Here is a 23,294-nt window from a genome sequence, read left to right on the forward strand (position 1 = left end):
TGTGATGCCCTTTTTTTTCCCTAAATAACCTGTCCTTTATCCGCTTCTTTCCCTGCTTTTCACTGCTTTCTTCACATTATAGAGAATGAACTCAGTGTTTCAAGTTCCATAGTGGTTATTTCTTTTATGTTTTATGTATTTCTACTACTCTGGTCTTGACGTTTCCTAAATGTAAGGTGCACTGACAACATTTGGGTAAGAGTAGTGCTGTATAAAAATATAAATAATAAAAATAAAATAAATCTTGCCATCAAAATTGCAAAATAAGAGCTAATTTGTGCATGGCAGAATGTTCTTCATTGAGGCTTTATATGTAGCCATTAAAAGGAGGACAGATGTTTGATCAGTGTAGACACTAATGTGGTCATTACGACCCTGGCGGCCGGCGGTACACTGGCGGTAACACCTCCAACAGGCTGGCGGTGTTCCACCTGTGTATTATGACTGTGGCACATTAGCCACGGCCATACCGCCTGCCCCTCCACTTGACCGTCAGGCTTCTGCCAGGCGGTCATAATCCCCAGGGCAGCGGTGCAGTCCCCAACCGTCAGCCTGTCCATGGCTGTAAACACCACCATGGAAAGGCTTTTGGTAAGGGGGACTCGGGGTGCCCCTGGGGGTCCCTGCACTGCCCATGCACTTGGCATGGGCAGTGCAGGGGCCCCCAGGCTCAGCCCCATCGCGCATTTCACTGCCCGAATTTCAGGCAGTGAAATGCGCGACAGGTGCTGCTGCACATAAACATTGCCGCCGGCTACAATGTTGATGTGACTTTTCCGCTGGCCCAGTGGAAATGCCATAATAGGGAGCCACCAATACCGCCAGCACTGGCGGTATTGTGACACCCGCGGCTTCGGCGGTCTTTTTGCAAGACCGCCGAAGTCGTAGTGAGGGCCTAGGTCTTCTTTGTGTCAACTTTAGGTCCACGGAGTCTTAGTCTTCAGGACTTGGGGCCTTACTCCCCATATGTAAATCCCATCCAAGCAATATGTGCAACTTTGTTTACATCATTGTCCTTAGCTGCCAGGCTGTAAATGTCTTATTTCTTCCTTCTCTGTAGATGAATCGACTCAAGAGTGAGGAGGAGGAAGAATATTGGAACAGTTCCAAGTGCAAGGCCTTCACCTTTGAGGATGATGACCAGCTTTCACAGGTTTGATCCTAGGGCTTCTGCTGTTAATATGCATGCGCATAGTCACTTACTCGGTATGGGTTCATCGTGGCAAACCGCTGGTACCAGGTAAGTGAACCTAAAGAGAGTCTTTATTTTGTAAATATTTGGGTGCCAGTTTCTATCTTGTGTTGGTTTAGTGTCTCCATTAAGTAAATACATCCTATGATTTTTGGGACTTCAATGGAGACTGTGGCCCGCCGCCCGCCAAAGTTGCGCTTCGTGAATACCGCACCGCGGTCGGAAGACCGCGGCGGGTATTCAGAGTTTTCCCCTGGGCTGGCGGGCGGCCGCCGAAAGGCCGCCCGCCAGCCCAGGGGAAAACGACCTTCCCACCATGAAGCCGGCTCGTAATCGAGCCGGAGGAGTGGGAAGGTGCGACGGGTGCTACTGCACCCGTCGCGTATTTCACTGTCTGCTATGCAGACAGTGAAATACATTTTGGGGCCCTCTTACGGGGGCCCCTGCAGTGCCCATGCCGTTGGCATGGGCACTGCAGGGGCCCCCAGGTGCCCCGCGACTCCCCCTCCCGCCATCCGGTTCCCGGCGGGAGAACCGCCAGGAACTGGATGGCGGGAGGGGGAGTCGGAATCCCCAAGCCGGCGCTGCAAGCTGCGCCGGCTTGGAGGATTCCTTGGGGGCAGCGGGAAACCGGCGGGAGACCGCCGGTTTCCCTTCTCTAACCGCGGCTAAGCCGCTGCGGTCAGAATGCCCCGCGGGGCACCGCCGGCCTGTCGGCGGTGCTCCCGCGTGCCGCGGCCCTGGCGGTTCTATACCGCCAGGGTCGTAATGAGGGCCTGTATTCCATGGTTACCTAGGTCAGGAGAGAAGTAGCATCCTGTTAATATTAGCCAACCGGAGGAGTTTGTATTATGTGGGCAAATGGACCCTTGGAGAGTCTATGACCTGAAAATATTCTAGTACAAATGGAGGTTAAGTGCTTTATTCCCTGGCGATGTTGCACCCAGACTGTAATAATGTATGAGGTTCTATCTTTGAGGGTAGTTGGACTCCAGGAAGACTGAATCCCAGGAGATTTGGAATGTTGCATATTTTGCATTTGGATACTGCATCTGTGACATTGGTCAGGCTGTATCTTGGGGTGAGTGGATGCACTGTGACATTAAAAGTAACCACATGGCAAAGCAGGCTTTATTCTGGCCACCCAAAGTACAATCAAAACTTGAATCATCTGTAGACTTTAGAGTTCAAATATTTAGTGCAAAGGAACCTTTTATTATGACTATCTCAAGGTTATTATGTGAAAGGCTGTATTTCAAAAAAGATATATGCAAACTAGAGTACGCTTTTTGGGGTCTCGTACTTTGGCATTTACTGGATTCCACTGAGTTTCATTCCCTGGTATGTGGGCTTATTCCCTATGGATATATTCTGAGGTTATGGAGGTTCCTTGGTTGCTCTAACCTGGGGATAATAAGGGCCAGTTTTTACTCCTTTGTGACAGTTTTGAAGTTCTAGGATTGTACTACAATGGCAATATTGAGGTAGTCAGGTCTTCTGTATTTTGGGATTATTGATTTAGTAATGATTGTCTGTTTGGAGGATAGCCAGGTCGCAATTTTTGCTCTATCATTGGAAAACTAAAATACCAATGGAAGCTGTGGGCCTGATTTAGATGTTAAGTTGAAAGAACCACGGCACATCCAAGCATTCCAAATGTAAGTCCTTTATTCTTCTTGGGTATTCAATGAAAACAGCAAACGTTGTACCAATCCATGTATGTACAGCCGACACGTGTTTCGTCGTGAAAACGACTTTTTCAAGGCTGTGAAACAATATCCAAAACATATCATGGTCAGCCAATAGTTCCAATGCCTAGTGTACGATCTTTGCCATCACCCAAAAAAATGTACCCCTCCTTTTATGTTAGGTGGGTTAGCAAATAACCGATTGGTGCTCGCCTAGATTGCTAGAGAAAGGAATATTAGGCATGCTGAATGGATATAGCCCATAGATAAGAATTTAATGGAGTGAGTCGTTGTATCACCCAGTGTACAAGATTACAAAAATGCATATCAGTGACCCTAGTGGCGAACAAACGAGAGGAGGAGAGAAGATATCTGTATAGAAGCAATAAAAGAACCACCAAGGATTATACTCAGGAATCATACCTCATTAAAGACTGTAAGTTATTTGATCTGGGTCACAATATGGTCGTCTTGTAATATTTGGTGTAGAAGTTGCTTATCACATGTGTGGATATATCAATATATATTTGACGGTACACCTTGGTAATGAATCAAGGTTTGTACCAGGACCATGATAAGTCCAACTGAGAAAAGAAAATAATCAAAAGAAAAGCTCCGTGCCATATACTAGTAAGATGAGTAATGAAAATAGTGACATCATATACAGTAACGATCTAGAGGTGAGTGATGTGTCCTTCTATATCCAGAGAAAAGGTATGTGTGTTCATACTACAAAAACATCCATCTCCTGATATGGTGGTAAGAATAAAGAAGACAATTTGCACTATTAGGATTCAATCTTTAAATGCAGCATAGCATATTGGTCCCATCTCCCTCCTAGGGAATATTCAAAACAGATTGCCAAAGTGGAGAAAATAATTATATAGAGCTTGAAATTAAATCACCCGCACATGGAGTGTCCATTATGTTGTTGCCACACAACTCTGACTAACAACGGTAAAGCCTTTAGAAAAACATGTACACCGCATTTTTATAAATGCGGTAAAATATCGAGGCATTAAGCTTGATGTGTATCCTCTTATTTTGTCTTGCTGTCTGTAATGCAGTCAAATCGTAAAGATTCAAGGAGTTTGTGACTTCCCATATTCGACGAAACAAACGGTAATGTTATTCACGAGTCATATCTATTTAGAGAAATGCCAAGAACGTGTGTTGAAGACGCGGAGAGAGAAAAAAAGAGAAAAGCGAGCACAATACTGTGAGCATTCTTTTCAGTATTGTATTTAAGTAACTAGCACATCTTAAAGCCAAATATATTGGCGAGGGCGACAAAGAAATAACGGTTGGTTTATCAAGACACATAGGGGGTCATTACAACATTGGCGGCTGTAACCGCCGTGCGGCCGCACTCCTGCGGTCCCCATTACGACATCCGCGCTGGGCCAGCGGGCGCAAACCTAGTTTACGCCCGCCGGCCCAGCGGGGATGCGGCCGCAACATAGGAGCCGGCTCCTAATGGAGCCGGCAGTGTTGCGACCGTGCGACGGGTGCAGTAGCACCCGTCGCGCTTTTCACTGTCTGCTATGCAGACAGTGAAAAGCTGCACGGGCCCTGTTAGGGGGCCCCTGCACTGCCCATGCCAGTGGCATGGGCAGTGCAGGGGCCCCAGGACTCCCCTTACCGCCAGCCTCTTCCTGGCGGTGCAAACCGCCAGAAACAGGCTGGCGGTAGGGGAGTCATAATCCCCAGGCCAGCGCTGCTTGCAGCGCTGCCCTGGCGGATTATCACCGCTGGGGCTAAAACGGCAGGAAACTGCCGGCCCCGGCGGTGCGACCGCGGCGCCACCGCCACGGTCGAAATATGGGTCTCCGTACCGCCAGCCTGTTGGCGGTACGGACGCCACTTTAGCCCTGGCGTTCTCCGACCGCCAGGGTTGAAATGACCCCCATAATGTCTAGAGTTAGTTAAACAAAAGAGAATATTATTAAAGATTTAGATAAAGCAGACATGGATTCCTACCAGACGTGTGTTCGATCCCGTTTCTTGTTTGTAGTGCTCAGAAACGCTCGTGCTGGTTTGAACCAGTTTTATAGTTTCACCTGATTTAGATGTTGGTGGTAATGGTTCCTTGTCGACTTTTCGACTACAAACACGTCTGCTGACGCAATGGTCTGCCTGCCATATTTAGATGTTGGCAGTCCCATAGCCAAAAGCCTGCATTCAAACCGCCGCCTCAGCCAAGAAACACTGCCCGCATCAACAGTGAGATAGGGAAAAGTGACTGCCAGATTGACCTCAGCCACCCTTCCTCGCGTGCATATCTGGATGTGTCTTACTGGCAAGCAAAAAGTGGCAGTCCGACCACTTCTGAGTTGGTGGATTGGGGAGGGAAGTCCCCATTCCATTCACCTTTTTTCCCATTCCACCTCTGTCTACGACTGAACAACACCAGCTGTCACTGCTGCCACCATTCCCCCCTCTGTCACTGGTCTCAAGGGTAGGGATGCCACATTGCCAGGGTATGTCGGGTGGGCATGCAAGGGAGTTGGGGACCACTGCAGGCATATACATGTCACAGTAATTTTTTTTAAATAACTGTGACATGCATATGTCGGGGACACGAGTGGGTCACACATTGCTGGGGACACACTTGCACAACACACATATCGTACACATACGCAACTGTCACTTTGGTGTCGTCATTCATTGCCAAATGAATGCTGACACCACAACGACTGTACACTCACACTTGACAGCGGTGTCCATGTGTGCGCATTGCAAGGGGACCTGTACTGGTAGGTTTGTGCCATATGTTGTGTATGTGAGTTAGTACGTGTATGTGTGTATGTGGATTGGCTGGTTGAGGTTGAGGGAGCTGTAGTGGGTGATGTGGTTGTGTCAGTATGTTTGTCACTTGCATTTGAGAACCATGTTGTTGTGTATGTTGTGTTGCCATGTGACACATTCAGGTGAGTGTTGTTGTGTGGCGGACACTGTGGTGATGTGTGTAGTTTTGCCTGTGTGTCTAGCTGTGTGTGTAGTTGTGTTGGTTGTTGTGGTTGTGTCGTGTGTGGGTGCAGTGTCAATGGTGTGTGTGTGTGTTGTGTCATGGATGTATGTCAGTGTGTGTTTTCGACATGTACAGGTTGTGTTGGTATTGTAAAGGATGATGGTGTATATGTAGTGTGTTGTGTGGAGTGTAGTGCAGGGGGACACATATGGCTAAGGCACAGAGTGTGTGTCAATTACCTCTGTTCGATAGCCCCTGTCATTGTAGGAAGTCCAGTGGTTCCCACCACTGCCTTCCTCCATCAGCAATCCATCGCCAGTCCCCAATTCCAGAGCTGTATCATCTATATACAGCAGGTGGAACACTGTCGACTTGACAGTCTTTTCGGGTCTGTCGCCGACCCTGCTTGGAGGTAACATGGCCAAGATCTAAATCGAGCCCTATTTCTTGCATCTAGGGAACATTGAAGTATTAGTGATGGTTGTATCTGATAGAGACATCTAGCTGTAGATTCCTTACCTTTGCATTTCCCAGGCGTCAGACTGAATCTGGAAGATTTTTAGTGAGCAGTACCCCTTCCTGCCAGTAAATGGCTTCGTTTGGTTCCGTGCAGCGTTGTCGTAGGCCTATATAGGCGCACCTCAGCACTCCAGTTAGCACTGATCCAGAGAAGAGCTACCCCGCTGTCATTTTTTGACAGACTTTTTTCGACATTTTATGGAATTCTTTTTTTGGTGCTTCGAAGGTGTCTTCAAGGAAGACAGGGTTTTAGCCATGTGGTGCCTGTCATCACGCAGTGTCGGTTACAGACCCCCATTCTGTTTGTGGTGTCTCGAGCGCGGCGTCTTTCTTGGACTGTTGGCCATGGCACTGAAAGCTTTGAGGGAGCGGTCCCTAAAGGTGCTAGATGCCTGGCAGGCGACGTTGTGTCGTGCCACTGCTCAGAGATCTCGGTCACAATAGAGGGGACAGTTGCAGAATTACTCCAGGAGCCCAAAGTCCTCCTCGTTCCATTCCAAGTCTTTGGGACACTCTGGGACGAGGCACAAGAAACATAAGAAGTCGAATTGTGCTTCGACTTCTCCACCTGTCCATCGGCCTGCACAATGAGAATGGAACGAGGGCATTCGAAGCACTGTTCTCTGGAGTTGTTGCCAGGTTTGATTCACCGCCTCCCTGCTTTTCTGGGAGCCGAGGTGACCCCCACTCGGGTTAAGGAATTTTATGAGACCATGTTCCACGTTTTTGCGCAGGCAACCCCTCCGGAGCACCTCCTGCCCCCCTGGGGTCAGAGGAGGTCCCATCAGGTTCATGCTGACGGATCTGGCCTCTGCTCAAGTGAGCCCTCGTAAATCCGATGACAGATCCTGGTTGTGCCACAACAACTTTCCCCGACGACGATGCTCCCAGCACCCACTGGTAGTGCCAGCCCCCTTCTGATCCTGGACGACTCTGAGTTGGAATGACATCGATCAACACTGATTCCGACAGGACCCTTGTGTCCTAGGTTGTCACCTAAGCCATTTTCTGAGGGGCTAGGCATGGGAGAAGAGTGGGAGGGGTAACTGGACCCTTTGGAATACCAGTTGGAAGACAGGATTCAATTGACTGGTGTGGATAACTGGAAAATACCAGTGAACTGGATACTTCTCCAGATATCTAATTGCTTTCTCCTCCTATTGTGGCTACAGAGGAGGGAGCATCTTATTCTGTGGTGGTGAAGAGCGCATGGGGAGGCCCTCGACTTCGAACTACTCTCAGCAGCGCTCAAGACTAACATCTTAGACTTCAGCCAAGAGCTTTCTCTTCAGAACCCCAGCTCCCTTTTAATGTAGCACTTGTCCTGCTGGGAACCTTGTCTAAGCCCAGCACAGGGGCTCCTGTGAACAGGGCTATCCCTCGCCTCCACTGCCAGTCCCCAGGGGACCCATCTTCCCTCACCCAACACCCCACCTCCGATAGCTTGGTTGCCCAAGCCCCTACTTCTAATGGCGTGTTTCCTGCCGCTCCCCAGACAGGGAATCCAAGAGGCTGGATACCTTAGGCAAGAAAATTAAAATGTTTTCTTCTGTCAGCCTGGCATTGCAATCGATGAACACTGCGTGCCTTTTGGGCTGCTATTTCCACACACTGTGTGCAGCAAGTGCTGCCATAGGTCCCGGTGGAGGCCGGGCCATTCTCTTCCAAGTGGTCAAGAACCGGAGAGATGGAGCCAAGTTCACCATTAGGTGCGGTTTGGATACAACCAACTCTCTGGGCACAGCGGTTTCCTCGACAGTGGCGCTTCACGCCTCGCTGAGAACATGTGGCTTTTCTGGGTATATCCAGGCCACCCTCATGGACATGCCGAGGTGGCGCCTATATAGGTGACTGCGACGTCACTTCCGGCATGCACAATGCTGCTCAGAACCAAACAAAAAATCTTCTGGATCCAGTATGATGCCTGGGAAATTCAAAGGTTACCAGGTAATTTGTTACCAGGGTAAGTAACCTTTTTATCTTGGTGGTGGTGAGGCACTAATGCAGACTAATGTACTGGAAAATTGAGTGCTGGGGTGATTATACATATGTAAAAGGAGGAGGCTGTATCCAAAGGGCATAGAGTTACCAAATGCTTCTATAACCTGGTAATATTGAAACACAAATGAAAGGAGAGGCTGTATCTTATTGAGGGGAGATGGTTCATGGAGGGGGTATTGATGTAGCCAGGAGGTTTATTGGGAAGTAGTAGCAGTGGAGCCTGTATTCTTGCCATGCTAAGGTAGAAGGATGCACCCATTATGTTATTGAAGTTCAAAGCAGTTTTTATTATGGAAATGTTGAGGTATGTGGGGAAAGCTGGATCCACCCTGTGTTTCAGTAATTTGATGATACTGAGATGCAGTTTTGTGGCGGGTTTTGAGGTACCCAGGGAGGTAACCCTGGTATATTGAGATACCAGGAAAGGCTGTATCCTGAGAAAATTGAGGGTGCAGCAACATCAGTATAGCCAGGATTGAGCTAAGAGGTTAAACTTCTCCCCTACATTAGCAGGGGAGGCTTTAACCTTAGCATACAAAGGTGGGAGGGCTGCATGATCGTGATATTGAAGTACTTATATTTATTTGTTTTTTAGATTATCCTGTATAAAAAAAAAAAAGGATGTGTTCTGGCGGTAGCAGGCTACTGGATGTCAAACTCTCTCTTCCATCCTACACATAAGGAAGTGATGCGAACTGAAAAGTTCGCCCTACTCTTAGATCTCTCTTATATTTCAGTGTATTTTATTGATAAAAATATAAATAAATGAAAAAAGCAACACCTAATAGAAATTCGTCTCCTCTTCCCACCCGACTAATTGCAAGAAAGAATCACACAATTAAAGTCACACGTTACCCCTCAGAATAAATAGACTCAGATGTATGGCATCTTTACAGTTGGGTGGTTAGTTGTGGGGCTCTTAAGGTCATGGGGCAGGTTCTTGAAGTTTGTCGACATGTACTCCAGGCTGGACCCCAGAAGTTTTTTTTTAATGTTCTTTTTGTCATTATAGATTGCAAATCTAATTTTCATCATCCCCAGTATGAAACGGAGTTTCAGTTACCCGTCCTTTAAGGCAGGTACCCCACTCTGTTTCCGGTTTGTTAGGACTGCCTGTTTTGCTCAGAGTAAGAGAACATTTCTGAGTTTCGCACGTTTTCCACTCTTTGGGGGTCATTCCGACCCCGGCGGGCAGCGGGCGCTGCCCGCCGGGCGGAAACCGCCCAAACTCCGCCCCGCGGTCAGATGACCGCGGGGGACATTCCGACTTTCCCGCTGGGCCGGCGGGCGATCAGCAAAAGATCGCCCGCCGGCCCAGCGGGAAAGCCCCAGCAAAGATGACGCCGGCTCCGAATGGAGCCGGCGGATTTGCTGCGGTGCGACGGGTGCAGTGGCACCCGTCACGATTTTTTGTGTCTGCCAAGCAGACACTGAAAATCTTTATGGGGCCCTGTTAGGGGGCCCCTGCACTGCCCATGCCAGTGGCATGGGCAGTGCAGGGGCCCCCAGGGGCCCCACGACACCCGTTCCCGCCAGCCTCTAACCGCCAGGAACAGGCTGGCGGGAAGGGAGTCGGAATCCCCATGGCGGCGCTGCTTGCAGTGCCGCCATGGAGGATTCCTTTGGCCAGGGGAAAACCGGCGGGAAACCGCCGGTTCCCCTTTTCTGACTGCGTCTTTACCGCCGCAGTCAGAATTGGCCAGGAAGCACCGCCAGCCTGTTGGCGGTGCTTCCACGGTCCCCGGCCCTGTCGGAATGACCCCCTTTATCTGTTTTGTGTCAGGCATCCATCCCATTTTCAAGGCGGTTCCCGCGGGGTAAGGGTATCTGTAATGTCCTCAAATCCGTCAGTGCCTCGTAATAATACTGGTTACGTTTCAGGCAAACCAAACGTGTATAAGTGATTGTGCCCTCCTGATTCTATTCCAGGTCTGTGGAGAGCGGAAGTTACTAATATTGTGCAAGTAACTCGGGGTCCAAAGCCAGCGATGTAGTATCTTGCAGGCAATTCCTCTGCCCTTTACATGCCTTATTCATTTGTTTGTTGCAGCGATCCCTGTTGTTCCCCAGACAGGGAGAAGCCCAGCCCCTTTTCTCACTTTAGATGTTTGTTGGTTCTGTTAAGTATAGACTAGTTCCCCGTTCCTATCCCCCAGATATAATTTGCTTATACTTTTTTTTTAGATTTTGAATATTAAGTGTGCGTTCTCAGTTACCCTCTGGAGCATGGGTACTCGCAAACATTTTCCCAGGGGCCAAAAAGTTTGGTCTGTGACGTGCCTGGGGGCCGCATTGATGTCAGGGCAGTGGCGGTCGGGTGGGGTAGCTGGAGGGATTGGTGGCAAGGTAGGTGTAAGAGAAGCAAATGATATACATCTAGTGGCTGAAAAAACAATGGGAAACCAGAAAACCTAGAATTAATCGCAGCTTACCCACTTTTCCAAATTGTGTGATCTTAGGCAATTGTTTAGTCTCACTTTCCCTCCTTTTTCTACATTATCACATTTAAGATGACCTCGAAATACATGATTCATGGTGTGCGCTGCACAAAACCTGCTTCTATGTTTGATTTATTAAACTATAATGTTGTTAATGTATGATAGGAACCCAGGCCACCCATAAAGTGCACATACCAAGTGGCTTACCTCTTTAACTTACTATTAATGATGTCTCAGGGTAGAGGAAAGAATTTATGTTTCCAAATTTATGTATGAAAACTATCACTTTTAAATGAATACATCACAATGCATTGATGAAATAAATTGTACTAAGGCAAAAATGTTCTGAATGTTAACTAAATACACTTTTTTAATTTTGAAGAGACTGTCTTGGTTTTACACTTGTGCTGCAAGATGTCTTTAAAAATGAAGGCATTTCTAAAGTTAAGTGCAGGAGTCCCTAGTTACTTCTTTTCTTTTACACCAAATAAGTTTGAAAGTCCACAAATGGGACGAAAAACAGCGAGCCTCGTATGTTTTCAGTACGTGGTCGCTGCTCTTGAGGAGGGCTAATCTACGGAAAAGCATGACGTATGCATGCCTTCCACTAATGAAAGCAAGGAGATTTTAAAAGGCAAGCCCATGAACCAATGAAAGACACTGACGTGACATTGGCGTAGTTTGAAGCCCAAAGAGAGATAACAACATGGAATGGCGTGCTTTGCGCTCGCCCGTAAAAAGGGACCCGAATATGAGTCACTAATCTCGGAGGTCTGCAAAGGCACTCTTTTTTTAATAGGGACTATCACTCCACAGTCTCTGTGGCATGCTTCACAGCAGAGTCCATCATCCAAGATGATAGTGTATCTGAATGAGCTCAACCTTATTGACTGAGCTCTTGATAGTATTAAAGCAGACAGGACCTAAACAGAAATCTGTTAAAATTCCCTAATGTGCTGACTCATCACCCCCCTTTTAAGGGTCAAACTTGGTAGTGCAGGCACCAGCGCATGTGTCTCGCTTGCGACACTCTGTTGTGTACAGTAAAGGGCTTGTTGGCCACCTGTCACCTACTATTTGTTGGCTTGCGTTGCTCTCTTCATTATAGCCTCATAATTTGTCTCTGCAGGAGGCATGTGTGGAGTGGAGACCAAGCACTGATTGATTCAACTTAATCAGTGCCCGTCTGCTGCTCCCGACTTGATTGCGGTACTATTTTGTTCTGTTTAATTTCTAGTGCCCTGGAAATAGAAGGCTTGTGACTCTCAAAATCATGCCCAGCAAGAAATACTAAATTGCATAGTTTTATGTTTTATAGCTTACTTTTTTGTAGTTTGCCAAGTTGTGTTTTCTCACTTTGCACTCATGTTTCTTTTGTTTTTGCTTGTGTCCCCTGTTCTCAAAAGATGACGATTATTTTGTTTGAAATATTACAAAACGACATTGGTTCTTTATTATGTGTAATTCCTGAAACGCTTTAACACACAATCGTGCGGGACACCTGAATCCACCACACTCCAATCTGCCCAAAAACAATCCAACCTAACCCACCCCACCTCACACCAATCCACCCCAAACCAATTCTGTCCACTCCAACTCACCCCAATCAATACTCCCAACCCACCTCAATTTAATCTGCCCCACTCTATTTCCCCCCACTCCAATCCGAAACAATCTACACCACTTCAAAACAATCTACCCCACTCCATTCCAAAACAATCTGCCCAATCCAAAACAATCTGCTCCACTGCAATCTGCTGCACTCCAAACCAAAATAATCTGTCCCACTCCAATCCGCCCACACCAATCCAAAACATTCTGTCCTACTCCAATCCAAAACAATCTGTTCCACTCCAATCCAAAACAATCTGTTCGACTCCAATCTGCCCCACTCCATTCAAAAAGCAATACACGCCATTTAAATCCAATCCACCTCACCCCACTCCAATCCACCCTACTCCAATCCACCCTAGTACAATATGCCCCACTCTAATCTTTTCCACTCCAATTCACTCCACTCCATCCCAATTCACCACATTTCACCCCACTGCAATCCAGTCCACCCTGCACCAATCAAATCCACCCCAGTCCAACCTACCCCACTCCAATTCAATACACCTCACCCCAATCCAATCCAATCCAGTCCACCCACTCCACTCCAGTCCACCCCAGTCTGATCCAACCCACTCTAATCCATCCCACCTCACTTCAATACAACCCACCCTATCCAGTACAATCCACCTCACTCCAATCCAGTACAACCAATCCACTCCACTCCAATCACGTCCACTGCTACCCAATCCACTACACTGCATTCCAGTCCACCCACACCACACCAATCCATCCCAATCAAATACAATTCACTTTAATCCCTCCCACTCCAGTCCACTCAAGTCCACATTAATCCACCCTACTCTAATCCAGTCCACCCCATTCAGAACCACCTTATTCTTTCCCACTCCAATTCATTCCAACCCTTTCCAACTAACCCACCCCACAACAATCCAGTCCACCCCACCCCAATCCACTCCACATCCAACCCACCCACCCCGCCACAATCCATTCCAATCCACCCCACCCTACTCCAGTCCACCACACTCAATCCAATCCATCAGACTCAATCCAATCCACCCCACCTCAACCTATTCCACCCCACTCAATTCAAACCACACCCAAATCCACCCCACTCAATCCAATCCACCCCCTCCCTAATCCACCCCACTCAATCCAATCCACCCTAATCCACCCAACTCAATCCAATCCATCCCACTCTAATCCACCTCACTCAATCCGATCCACCCCACTCAATCCAGTCCACCCTACTCTAGTCCACCCCATTCCAATCCAATTCACCCCATGCCAGCCCAATTCAGTCCACCCCACCTCACTCCAATCCACCCCTCCAGTCCACCCAAACCCATTTCAATCCACTCCAATCCTCCCCACTCTACTCCAATCCACCCCACTGTACCCCATTCGACCCTCCATCCCAGTTCAGACCACCACTTTATAATCCAATCCACCCCACGCCAATCCAATACACCCCACCTCATACCAGTTCAGTCCTCTCCACTTCAATACATATACCCCACCCTAATCCACCCAAAGTCAATGAAATCCACCCCAGTCCAATCCAACATACCCCACTTCCATCCGATCCACCCTACCCTACTGCAATCCAGTCCATCCCACTGTAGTCCACCACACTACACCCCAATCCAATCCACCCTACCCCATTCCAATCCACCCTACTCCAAAGAAATCCACTCCACCCCACTCCACCACATCCCTCTCAATCCAATCCACCCCACTCTAGTCCAATTCACCCACTTCAACCCACCCCCTTCCCTTCCCAATCCAATCCATCACATCCCAGTTCAGTCCCCCCACACCAATCCATCAAGCCCACCCCACTCCAGTCCAACCAACTCCAATCCAATCTGTCCCTCTCCAATCCACCCCACTCCACTCCAATTCACTCCACTCCACTCCAATTTAATCCACCCCACTCCAATCCAGCTCACCCCATCTCCAGTCTATTCCACCCAACCCCATCCATACCCACCCAACCCCAGCCCTATCACTCCAATCCAGACCACCCACTCAAATCCACCCCAATCCAGTCCAATTTACCCCATTTCAGTCCACCCCACTCCAATCCAATCCACCTCACTCCAGTCCACCCCACTTTACTCCAATCCAATCCACCCCACTTCCCAATCCACTCTAACCCACTCCACGCCACCCCACTCCACTCTGACATTCTCTCCCACTAAACCACTGAACTCTACTCCCCTGTATAGCACTCCACTCCCCCTATTCCATTCCGTGGCACTCCAACAAATCCACTCTACAACACTGTGCTCATACACTCTACTCCACTAACTTTTAGCTATGTTAGGCAGCAGCCACACTGGTGTACAACATGGCAAAACACATTGCCAAAGCAATAGCTCTTGTATAGGCGAGACCTATTAGCTTTGCCAATGCTTGTTAATATTGGGGTCCCTTGGCAAGATTAAAAACAGAGGTGATGCAGGGAAAGGATTAATACTTCTGCGTGTAAAGGTTTACCTGTGATGGCTGGTTTTACATGTCTTTCCAGGTCATATGACTGTAGATCCCTAATAATTCTTAGGTCATCAGAATCTTATTATAGTTAAATTAGTGAAACGAGTTAAACTCAGACCTACATGCACTCAGCCATGCATACATGTGTTCACTATGGAGATTGCCAGGTTACTATCTGTGGATGCAGGAAAAGATACATTTATCATATTAGAGGGTATACAATGATTTGGCACATACCTTATGCAGGTGATCACTGTGTACATCACAGCAAGCCACACTTGATGTTGTGAGGCTAAAGACTCACAAAGGACAAAGCAGCATATCTAGCATTAAGTAATGAATGTTTTTAAATGTCACAGGGATTACTTTGTGGCCACAAAGTGAAAAGACATGTTTTGACAGTGTCGAAAACATACTTTTGCATCTATTTCATGTGGGTGGTCACACTTTTTTTTCCCAAAAAGGTCATTCAACATGTCTTTGTGCGCTGCTCAGTGTTATTATAAAATAAGGTGTAAAACTCACTTCTGGTAGGGCATTATTGTAGTCCCTAACGGAACAAGAGATGTCTGTCCTTATTGTAGAACACTGTTGTGGTAAACAATGAAAACGGAAAAAAAAACATATTGGACTCGAAAGGTCAGGCTGGACATTCTTAAAAAAACACGAATGCGCTCTTCATACTTCTACTCACGTCTTTAAAGGTCCCAGCCTGCGTGCTGCACCTCTCGGATCTTCTTGCCCCTGCAATTGGTGAGTGTGTGGGTGGCCATAGTTTTAACGCTGCTTGTCACCCAGTGCTTAATTTGTAAATAAGAAGGTGCCGGTGCTCATAGCCCCCTTCTTAAACACGAGGCTGCTGTAATTAAATCTGCCAGCACTGAATACCGAGGCAGCGTAATCCTGAAGCCATCTCGGGCCTCTTAAATCCATTTACGGCCAGCCCGCTGCCCCTTCAGCTCATCCTGCAGCTTTCTACTTTCCCCATTTATGTCGCTTTTTCGTTTTTCGCTTCCTCCGTCTTTCCCATTTGTGTTTTTTGCTCGCAACAAATGCCTGAGGTATAAGAATAAGCCCCGGCCCTCACAAATAAGTGCCGGTGCTCAGCACCGGAAACAACAGGCACAAATTAAGCACTGAGCTATATGCGGCGATATACTGGAGCGACGGAGTGTGCTCGAGTTTACAGGTCAGTCTAAGCCCTGTTAAGGTCATTTTGTAACGGGCACATTACAGTAGTATTTGGATGCGGGCTTTATCCCTGCATATTCATGCATCCAGGGACAGGACAGGCAGGTGGAATGCGCCAGGCAGGCGGTGAGTCCAGGAAGAGAGCTTGCTCAAAGCAGGGAACTTTACTCCCCATCTCGCAACAAATATAGATGGTTGAAAGCAGAGTACAACACTGGCTAGGATCTTGTGTGTTTGGATTCATGACAATGACACACACTAACTTACACGCAGACTCACTCTTGCACACTCTTACTCACACAAACCTCACTCACAAACAACCACTGACAGGCACCCACTCACATTGTCGTTCTCTCGCACAACTTTGCCAAGCTGACATATCTTCTTAACATATAAGATCTATGTTTGAGTTTCATTTCTTCCGATAGTAGGGGGGGGTGCCACTGCCACATGCTGTGTGTAGAGGTGTTTATCAGCGCGACCTTCAGTTCAGGGATCAAACCGCCTCACCATTCTCATCATAACGGGGGGTCACCTTGGTTACATTATCACATTCCAGTGAGCGAGGCGGCCACGGCCAATGGCTGAACACAACAATCTTAAAAGTGATCAGGTACATACATGAGAAACAAGAAGGTGCTTGGCCCATCCGTGAACCAAATTGTGACCCTGATGGACAGTGATCAGTAGTCATACCCCCTCCATGACCGCCATGGACTCCATAACCTGCAGTTGGAAGATGCATATCAGTACTGGCGATATTCTGGAGTAACGGAGTGTGAATTCGCCAGGCAGGCGGTGAATGCGCCATGCAGGGGGTGAGCCCGCCAGGAAGGCGGTGACTCCGCCAGGCAGGTGGTGAATGCGCCAAGAGGGCGGTGAGCCCGCCAGGCGGGCGGTGAATGCGGTAGGAAGGCGGTGAGTCCGCCAGGCAGGGGGTGAGTCCGTTAGGCAGGCGGTGAGTCCGCCAGGCAGGGGGTGAATGCGCCAGGCAGGGGGTGAATGCCAAAAGAAGGCGACGGGAAGCAGGAAGAGAGCCTGCTCAATGCAGGAAACTTTACTACCCATCTCGCAACAAATATAGATGGTTGAAAGCAGAGTACAACACTGGCTACGATCTTGTGTGTTTGGATTCACGACAGTGACACACACTAATTTACACGCACACTTACTCATGCACACTCTTACTCACACAAACCTCACTCACAAACAACCACTGACAGGCACCCACTTTTACCGCATACGTAGTACACTTATTTTAGGAGACCCGGACAGTTTATATGTGGCTCTCAAGGATTAGCAGTAATCAGAAATGGCAAATATGCTTCTGTAACTCCACTGGCTCCACCTTTTGTCAGAATTACAAACTGCTCCTCTTAAACACACTGGTGCTGCAATTAAATGTGCGAACATGGAATACTGAGGCAGCGTAATCCCGCTACCATCTCGGGACTCTTCAATCCATATAAAGCCACTACCTGCCCCTTCAGCTCACTCTAGTAGCTTTATGCTTTCTCTCATCGTGACGCTTTTTCGTTTTTCTCTTCCTCCGTCTTTCCCATATGTGTCTTTTGCTCGTAGTATATGCTTGAGGCAGAAGACTAAGCGCCGGCCCTAAAAAATAAGTGCCGGTGCTTAGCACCGGTAACAACAAGCACAAATTAAGCACTGTTGTCACCCTCTGTGTATCGCTGTGACCCTGAGTAGAGGGTGCAATAACGTGATCTGTCATGCGCGCGGAGCGTGTCTGGGGCCTCACGAGCGTGCGTCACACAGTAAGAGATATAACTGCATCATTCAGAAATAATGTGCAGAGGGTTACCCAGTTAAAAAAGATAACAGGATGTCAACTAATTAGCTGTCAATATGACCGCATCCACCTAACATTTTTCATAAATGGAGGATTTACACGGTGTGTAATTTATTCCCTACACAAGTTCGTATTGTTAGTAGACCATCAGGGACTTTACGATTAGAGTCGTGCGCCCATCCCGATTGCTCTCTGTATCTCTGTTGAGAGATTAGACAGTCACTTCTCTCATGTAAACAGCTCTATATTTATTAGTCTTGCTTTGCCATATTGAGATCTGTCCGGGGGATACCATCGAAACCTGTTTTATTGCGTTCCAATGTATAAAGCAATCGTTGTACTTTCTCCAGAAGTATTCCGGACATTTTAAGAGGTGCACGGTTCCTCATTTGTTCAATGAGGACCCAATCAATGGGCCTCCTTCACAAAAGAGCCCTGCAGTCCCGGCAGAGGCCCCTTAGTCGCAGCCGTGGTCCTGCACTTGTGGTAGGACCTCTGCAATGGAAAATGGGGGCTCGGGGGGAGCAGAGGGCTTGCCCGGTCACCCCCAGGGCTATTCGGGCATAGGTGGTACAGACCACACACCCGAGTTATGATTGGTGATCAGTGCAGGAAGGGGCGGGTTTTGGGTGAGGGGATAAAAGACTGGGGCAGGGTGTGGGCGGCCTCTTTGGCCGTCGTCACACCCAGTAGGCGTGTTTGTCTTCGTGCCCTCCCGCCCACCCATGCATCTGAGTTGTTTTATAGGGAGCATTTTCCCAATTTCTTTGTTGGTTTTGTTTTTAGGAGTTAAATGTTTCATTTTCATTTTGAGTTTTTAAGTACGAGTTATTAACAAGTTTTAGCTTTGAGAGGGCAGGTCTGGGTCAGTTTAATGGCTTATTCTGTTTGTTGGAACGGGTAGGGGGGTGGGTTGGTTTTCTTATTTTTGCCGCTGGTAGTCAGGTCTGGCTGCGGGGGGTTTCTGGGCAAGAAGCATTTCGGGTGGGGAAGGGGATCGATATAAAGATGAGTGGACAGGGAATTTACACAAGGCAATGGGAATTTTTAGAAGGGATGGGTAATGGGTAGGTCAGATCAAGGTGGTTGGGATAAGGGGTAGTGTTGAATGGGTTCTTTAGAGGGAGGGGGAGGGGATAGGAGGACATTTATGTATTAGTGAGGTTTCTATAGTTTTGTGAGGCTTTATGCCAAGGTGGTTTTGTTTTGCCAGACCTGTTCTATTAAAGCGGCCTTTTACCCCTTGATAACGAGTTTGTGGTCTGTTCACTGTTATTGCCTGACAGTTGTTCTGAGGGCCCACCATGAGTGCGGGACCCCTGCCGTGACTGCAGGCCCTTTTGGGAATTGGGCCCTATATCTTTTACGCTGTGTCCCAGCAGAGGCCCCTTAGTCGCAGCCGTGGTCCTGCACTTGTGGCAGGACCTCTGCAATGGAAAACAGTTGTTCTGAGGGCCCACCATGAGTGCGGGACCCCCGCCGTGACTGCAGGCCCTTTTGTGAATTGGGCCCTATATCTTTTACGCTGTGTCCTGTCATGATTTAGTGCTTGCTCACGTGTGTTGTGATATGACAGTTTCACTTGATGTTGCTGCGATCTGTGCTGTTCGGTGTCTTGATTCTGCGACTGGTCACCCCAGCCTACCTCACGTTACAAGGGCATTATATTATGTAAATGACACTGTATGATTTGCAGTTACTTTGATTTCTAAGTATTCAGTCCATATTGAGGCCTAGATCTAGGGGCTCATTCCTAGATTGACGGGCGGCGGTCGCCGCCCGCCAAGCGGGAACCGCCAGAAGACCGTACCGCGGTCAAAAGACCGCGGCGGTCATTCTGAGTTTCCCGCTGGGCTGGCGGGCGACCGCCAGAAGGCCGCCCGCCCGCCCAGCGGGAAACCCCCTTCCACGAGGATGCCGGCTCCGAATGGAGCCGGCGGAGTGGAAGGGGTGCGACGGGTGCAGTTGCACCCGTCGCGATTTTCAGTGTCTGCCACGCAGATACTGAAAATCTATGTGGGGCCCTGTTAGGGGGCCCCTGCAGTGCCCATGCCAGTGGCATGGGCACTGCAGGGGCCCCCAGGGGCCCCATGACACCCGTTCCCGCCAGCCAGGTTCTGGCGGTGAAAACCGCCAGAACCAGGCTGGCGGGAAGGGGGTCGGAATCCCCATGGCGGCGCTGCTTGCAGCGCCGCCGTGGAGGATTCCCTGGGGCAGCGGGAAGCTGGCGGGAAACCGCCGGCTTCCCTTTTCTGACCGCGGCTTTACCGCCGCGGTCAGAATGCCCCCGGAAGCACCGCCAGCCTGTTGGCGGTGCTTCCTCCGTCACCTACCCTGGCGGTCATAGACCGCCAGGTTAGGAATGACCCCCTAGTTTCTTGGTACGTCTGGTAAGATGACAAACACTGCAGCTCCCACAGGGGTAAAGGCTTGTAATCAATGTCGTCCCCCACAAGTGTTGATTGTGTCCTCGGGGGGGATTTTTTCTAGGTCAGCTATGTATCAGAACATCCCTCAAGTTCTAACCTCTTGTGGGAAAGCATTGGTTTCTCGAAATTGAGTTTCCCAGTGTTGAGACTTATCTGATCTTTATTTATGATTTTTTTTTTATATTAAAGCTATTTGCATTAGACTACCTCAACACGAAACATTATAGATGACTGAGGAACTGTTTTATTAAAATGATTCGCACCACATGGCCCTCAGGAATTTGGTTTAGAGGACGCCTATAAAGACATTTTTGAAACGCTAAAAGAAACAGAAATTTGGCAGATTGGTTAGAATTTCATCGAAACGTTTCTGGTTGGTTGGGACACAAAAAGACCGTTAAACCTGTGTAAGATTGAAAAGCGGCTGGGCCCACACTCTGAACGTCTGCTATTTCATTTTTGCTTCTACAGTTACTGGTTTCACCAACCGTTCTGGACAGTTTGCAAACCCCGATATGGAGAAACAATTGCTGAGATAATGTGGCGGGCATGGTGAGATAATCCCAAACCCGAAGAGACCCCAGACACACCTTAGAAGAACGAAAATGCCTTTCATGCGTTTAGAAAGTATTAATATAACAACACAGTTTAAAAACGGCATTGAACTCCTTGAATTTCGGCACAAAGAGAGCACAAATCACCTGAATAGGACCATGGCAACAAAACACAGTGTTTGAGAATTAATTTTCCCCAGCACAATGGTCAACGTAAGGACAAGCGATTTGAGAACTGAGACAGGTTGGTCATCTAACCTTTCTGCAGGTAAATTTTGAAAAATTCTGCCTCCGCCCGATGCATACTCTTTGTGCACTAGATATCTTGGGGAAGCCTGACATGCCCATATGCTTGGCAACTGACAACTTTCAAATAATTTGGTCTAGAAACATATCATGATATGAAGTGTTCATAGTTGAAAACATTTCAGCGGCACTCGCCATGGCACTGGAATTTATAGTATTCTGGAAGAAACATTACCTCAGCAGGAGGGGCAGGATTGTTCTCTCCAAGATGGCGGTGCTACCTTGATTTCTATAATTGTGAATGTTATCAATAAAGATGTATAAAATAACTTTTTCTAACTCTAAACTTGATTTTAACTGACTGAGGGCCTGATTACAACTTTGGAGGAGGAGTTAATCCGTCCCAAAAGTGACGGTAAAGTGACGGATTTACCACCAGCCGTATTACGAGTCCATTATATCCTATGGAACTCGTAATACGGCTGGTGGTATATCCGTCACATTTGGGACGGATTAACACCTACTGCAAAGTTGTAATCAGGCCCTTAGTTTGAGGGGGAGACAGATGGAGCCTGGTGCTTCCGAAACTTCAGTCATCATTCACAACACAAGAAACCCACTGTCTGTGAAGTCGTGTGTCAGGTGTGGCCATTGCGACTAATTGTTTGGAAGTAGAAACCCAATATACTGGCACAACCGCTTAATAAGTAATGCCAGATGCTGCTAGAGACTCTGGGCCTGATTACAACCTTGGTGGAGGGGATTACTCTGTCCCAAATGTGACGGATATCACATCTGTCGTGGTACAAGTTCCATAGGATATAATAGAACTTGTAATACAGCGGATGGGACAGAGTAATTCCCTCTGCCAAGGTCGTAATCAGGCCGTCTGTCTCTGACATCCAGAGACCTCTAGATATACTCACCCGATTTGAGTCTGTAGTGCTACCCAAAGCTATGTGATTCACTGAAGTCCATTGATGATGCAAAATGTGCCGAAGCAGGCCTACAGAACATAGGGACTTGTTTGATAACACAGTAATACTCACCTTTGAGGACCTTGGATATGCTGTACCCCATTTCTATTGGAAAGTTGTTAGTGCATGGCAACTTGGTGACAGAAATTACGTATACTTGAGGCCGGGGCTTGAAAACAGGGAACCCTAAGATGCTCCTGCTACTCCACACACTCATTATTTTTGACAGAGCAGAGATAGCTGTCACAATACTATACCAAACTATTCAAGATTTGACAAGAGTATCACTTGAGCAGCTCAAGGTGACTTGGAAAAGAAACGTGGGCAGGGAACAGCCTTTGACAGAATAGGTACGAGTTCTGGAACTTGGTAAGGGTACAAGGAACCCAAAGCTTAATCTAATCCAATAAAACATCTTACATCAAGCACACCTGACCTCAAATTGATTGCACAGTATATGAACTGAGGGCCACACATGTACCCCAGATGCAGTACCAACGGAATAGGCCTCATGTACGTGATGTGGTCATGCCAAACTATATTGGCAGATGATCACAGACACAGTCAAACCCAGTGTAATGTCTAGGCCCAAAGATAAAATGTAAATTTGCCAAATTGATGTTTATTTTAATCAAAAACCACAATGCTTTGTGTTGGAAATTGCCAGGAGCTTGTATCATCCCAGGAAGCTGACCTTTTAAAATAGTCAGAGGCTGAAAGTGCAGCTCTTCGTGCTCAGAGACCGAGAAATTAAGGTGATAAAGGCATAGGGGCATAATCCTAATTAGCATAACTAGAGAAAAAAATATGACAAAAATATGACAAAACACTATTAAAAAAGATATAGGCCCTCATTACGACCCTGGCGGATGGCGGTAATTTGGCAAAAGGTACTGCCAACAGGCTGGCGGTAACTTTCCCTAAATTATGACATTGGCAGTTTGGCTCAAGCCAAACCGCCAAAGTACCACTCAGTCTGCCAGGGGTGTAACAGCCGCCTGGCTGGTGACTTTGGTCTCCAGCCAGGCGGCCATCACAATCCCACCCTCGGGATTACGACCCCGCCTACTGTCATGGTTTTCGTGGCAATCTTACGCCACAAAAACCATGGTGGTAGGCACCATCAGTGCCAGGGAATTCCTTCCCTGGCACTGATAGGGGTCTCCCCTGCCTCCCCTCCCCCTCCCCAGAGTCCTCCCTCCACCCC

General features: G+C 48.0%; 1 protein-coding gene across 3 annotated transcripts in view; it reads left to right on the forward strand.

Annotated features, from left to right (window-relative positions):
• Window positions 1-23,294, forward strand: part of VIPAS39 (VPS33B interacting protein, apical-basolateral polarity regulator, spe-39 homolog) — a 299,691-nt gene that overhangs the window by 54,097 nt on the left and 222,300 nt on the right. For all 3 annotated transcript variants that reach the window (XM_069208408.1, XM_069208409.1, XM_069208407.1), the window contains exon 2: window positions 1,061-1,153. In XM_069208408.1, coding sequence (XP_069064509.1) covers window positions 1,061-1,153 — 93 coding nt within the window. The remainder of the gene's footprint in view (window positions 1-1,060; window positions 1,154-23,294) is intronic.

This window comes from Pleurodeles waltl, chromosome 9 (genome assembly GCF_031143425.1).
Source record: "Pleurodeles waltl isolate 20211129_DDA chromosome 9, aPleWal1.hap1.20221129, whole genome shotgun sequence".
NCBI classification, from domain to species: domain Eukaryota; kingdom Metazoa; phylum Chordata; class Amphibia; order Caudata; family Salamandridae; genus Pleurodeles; species Pleurodeles waltl.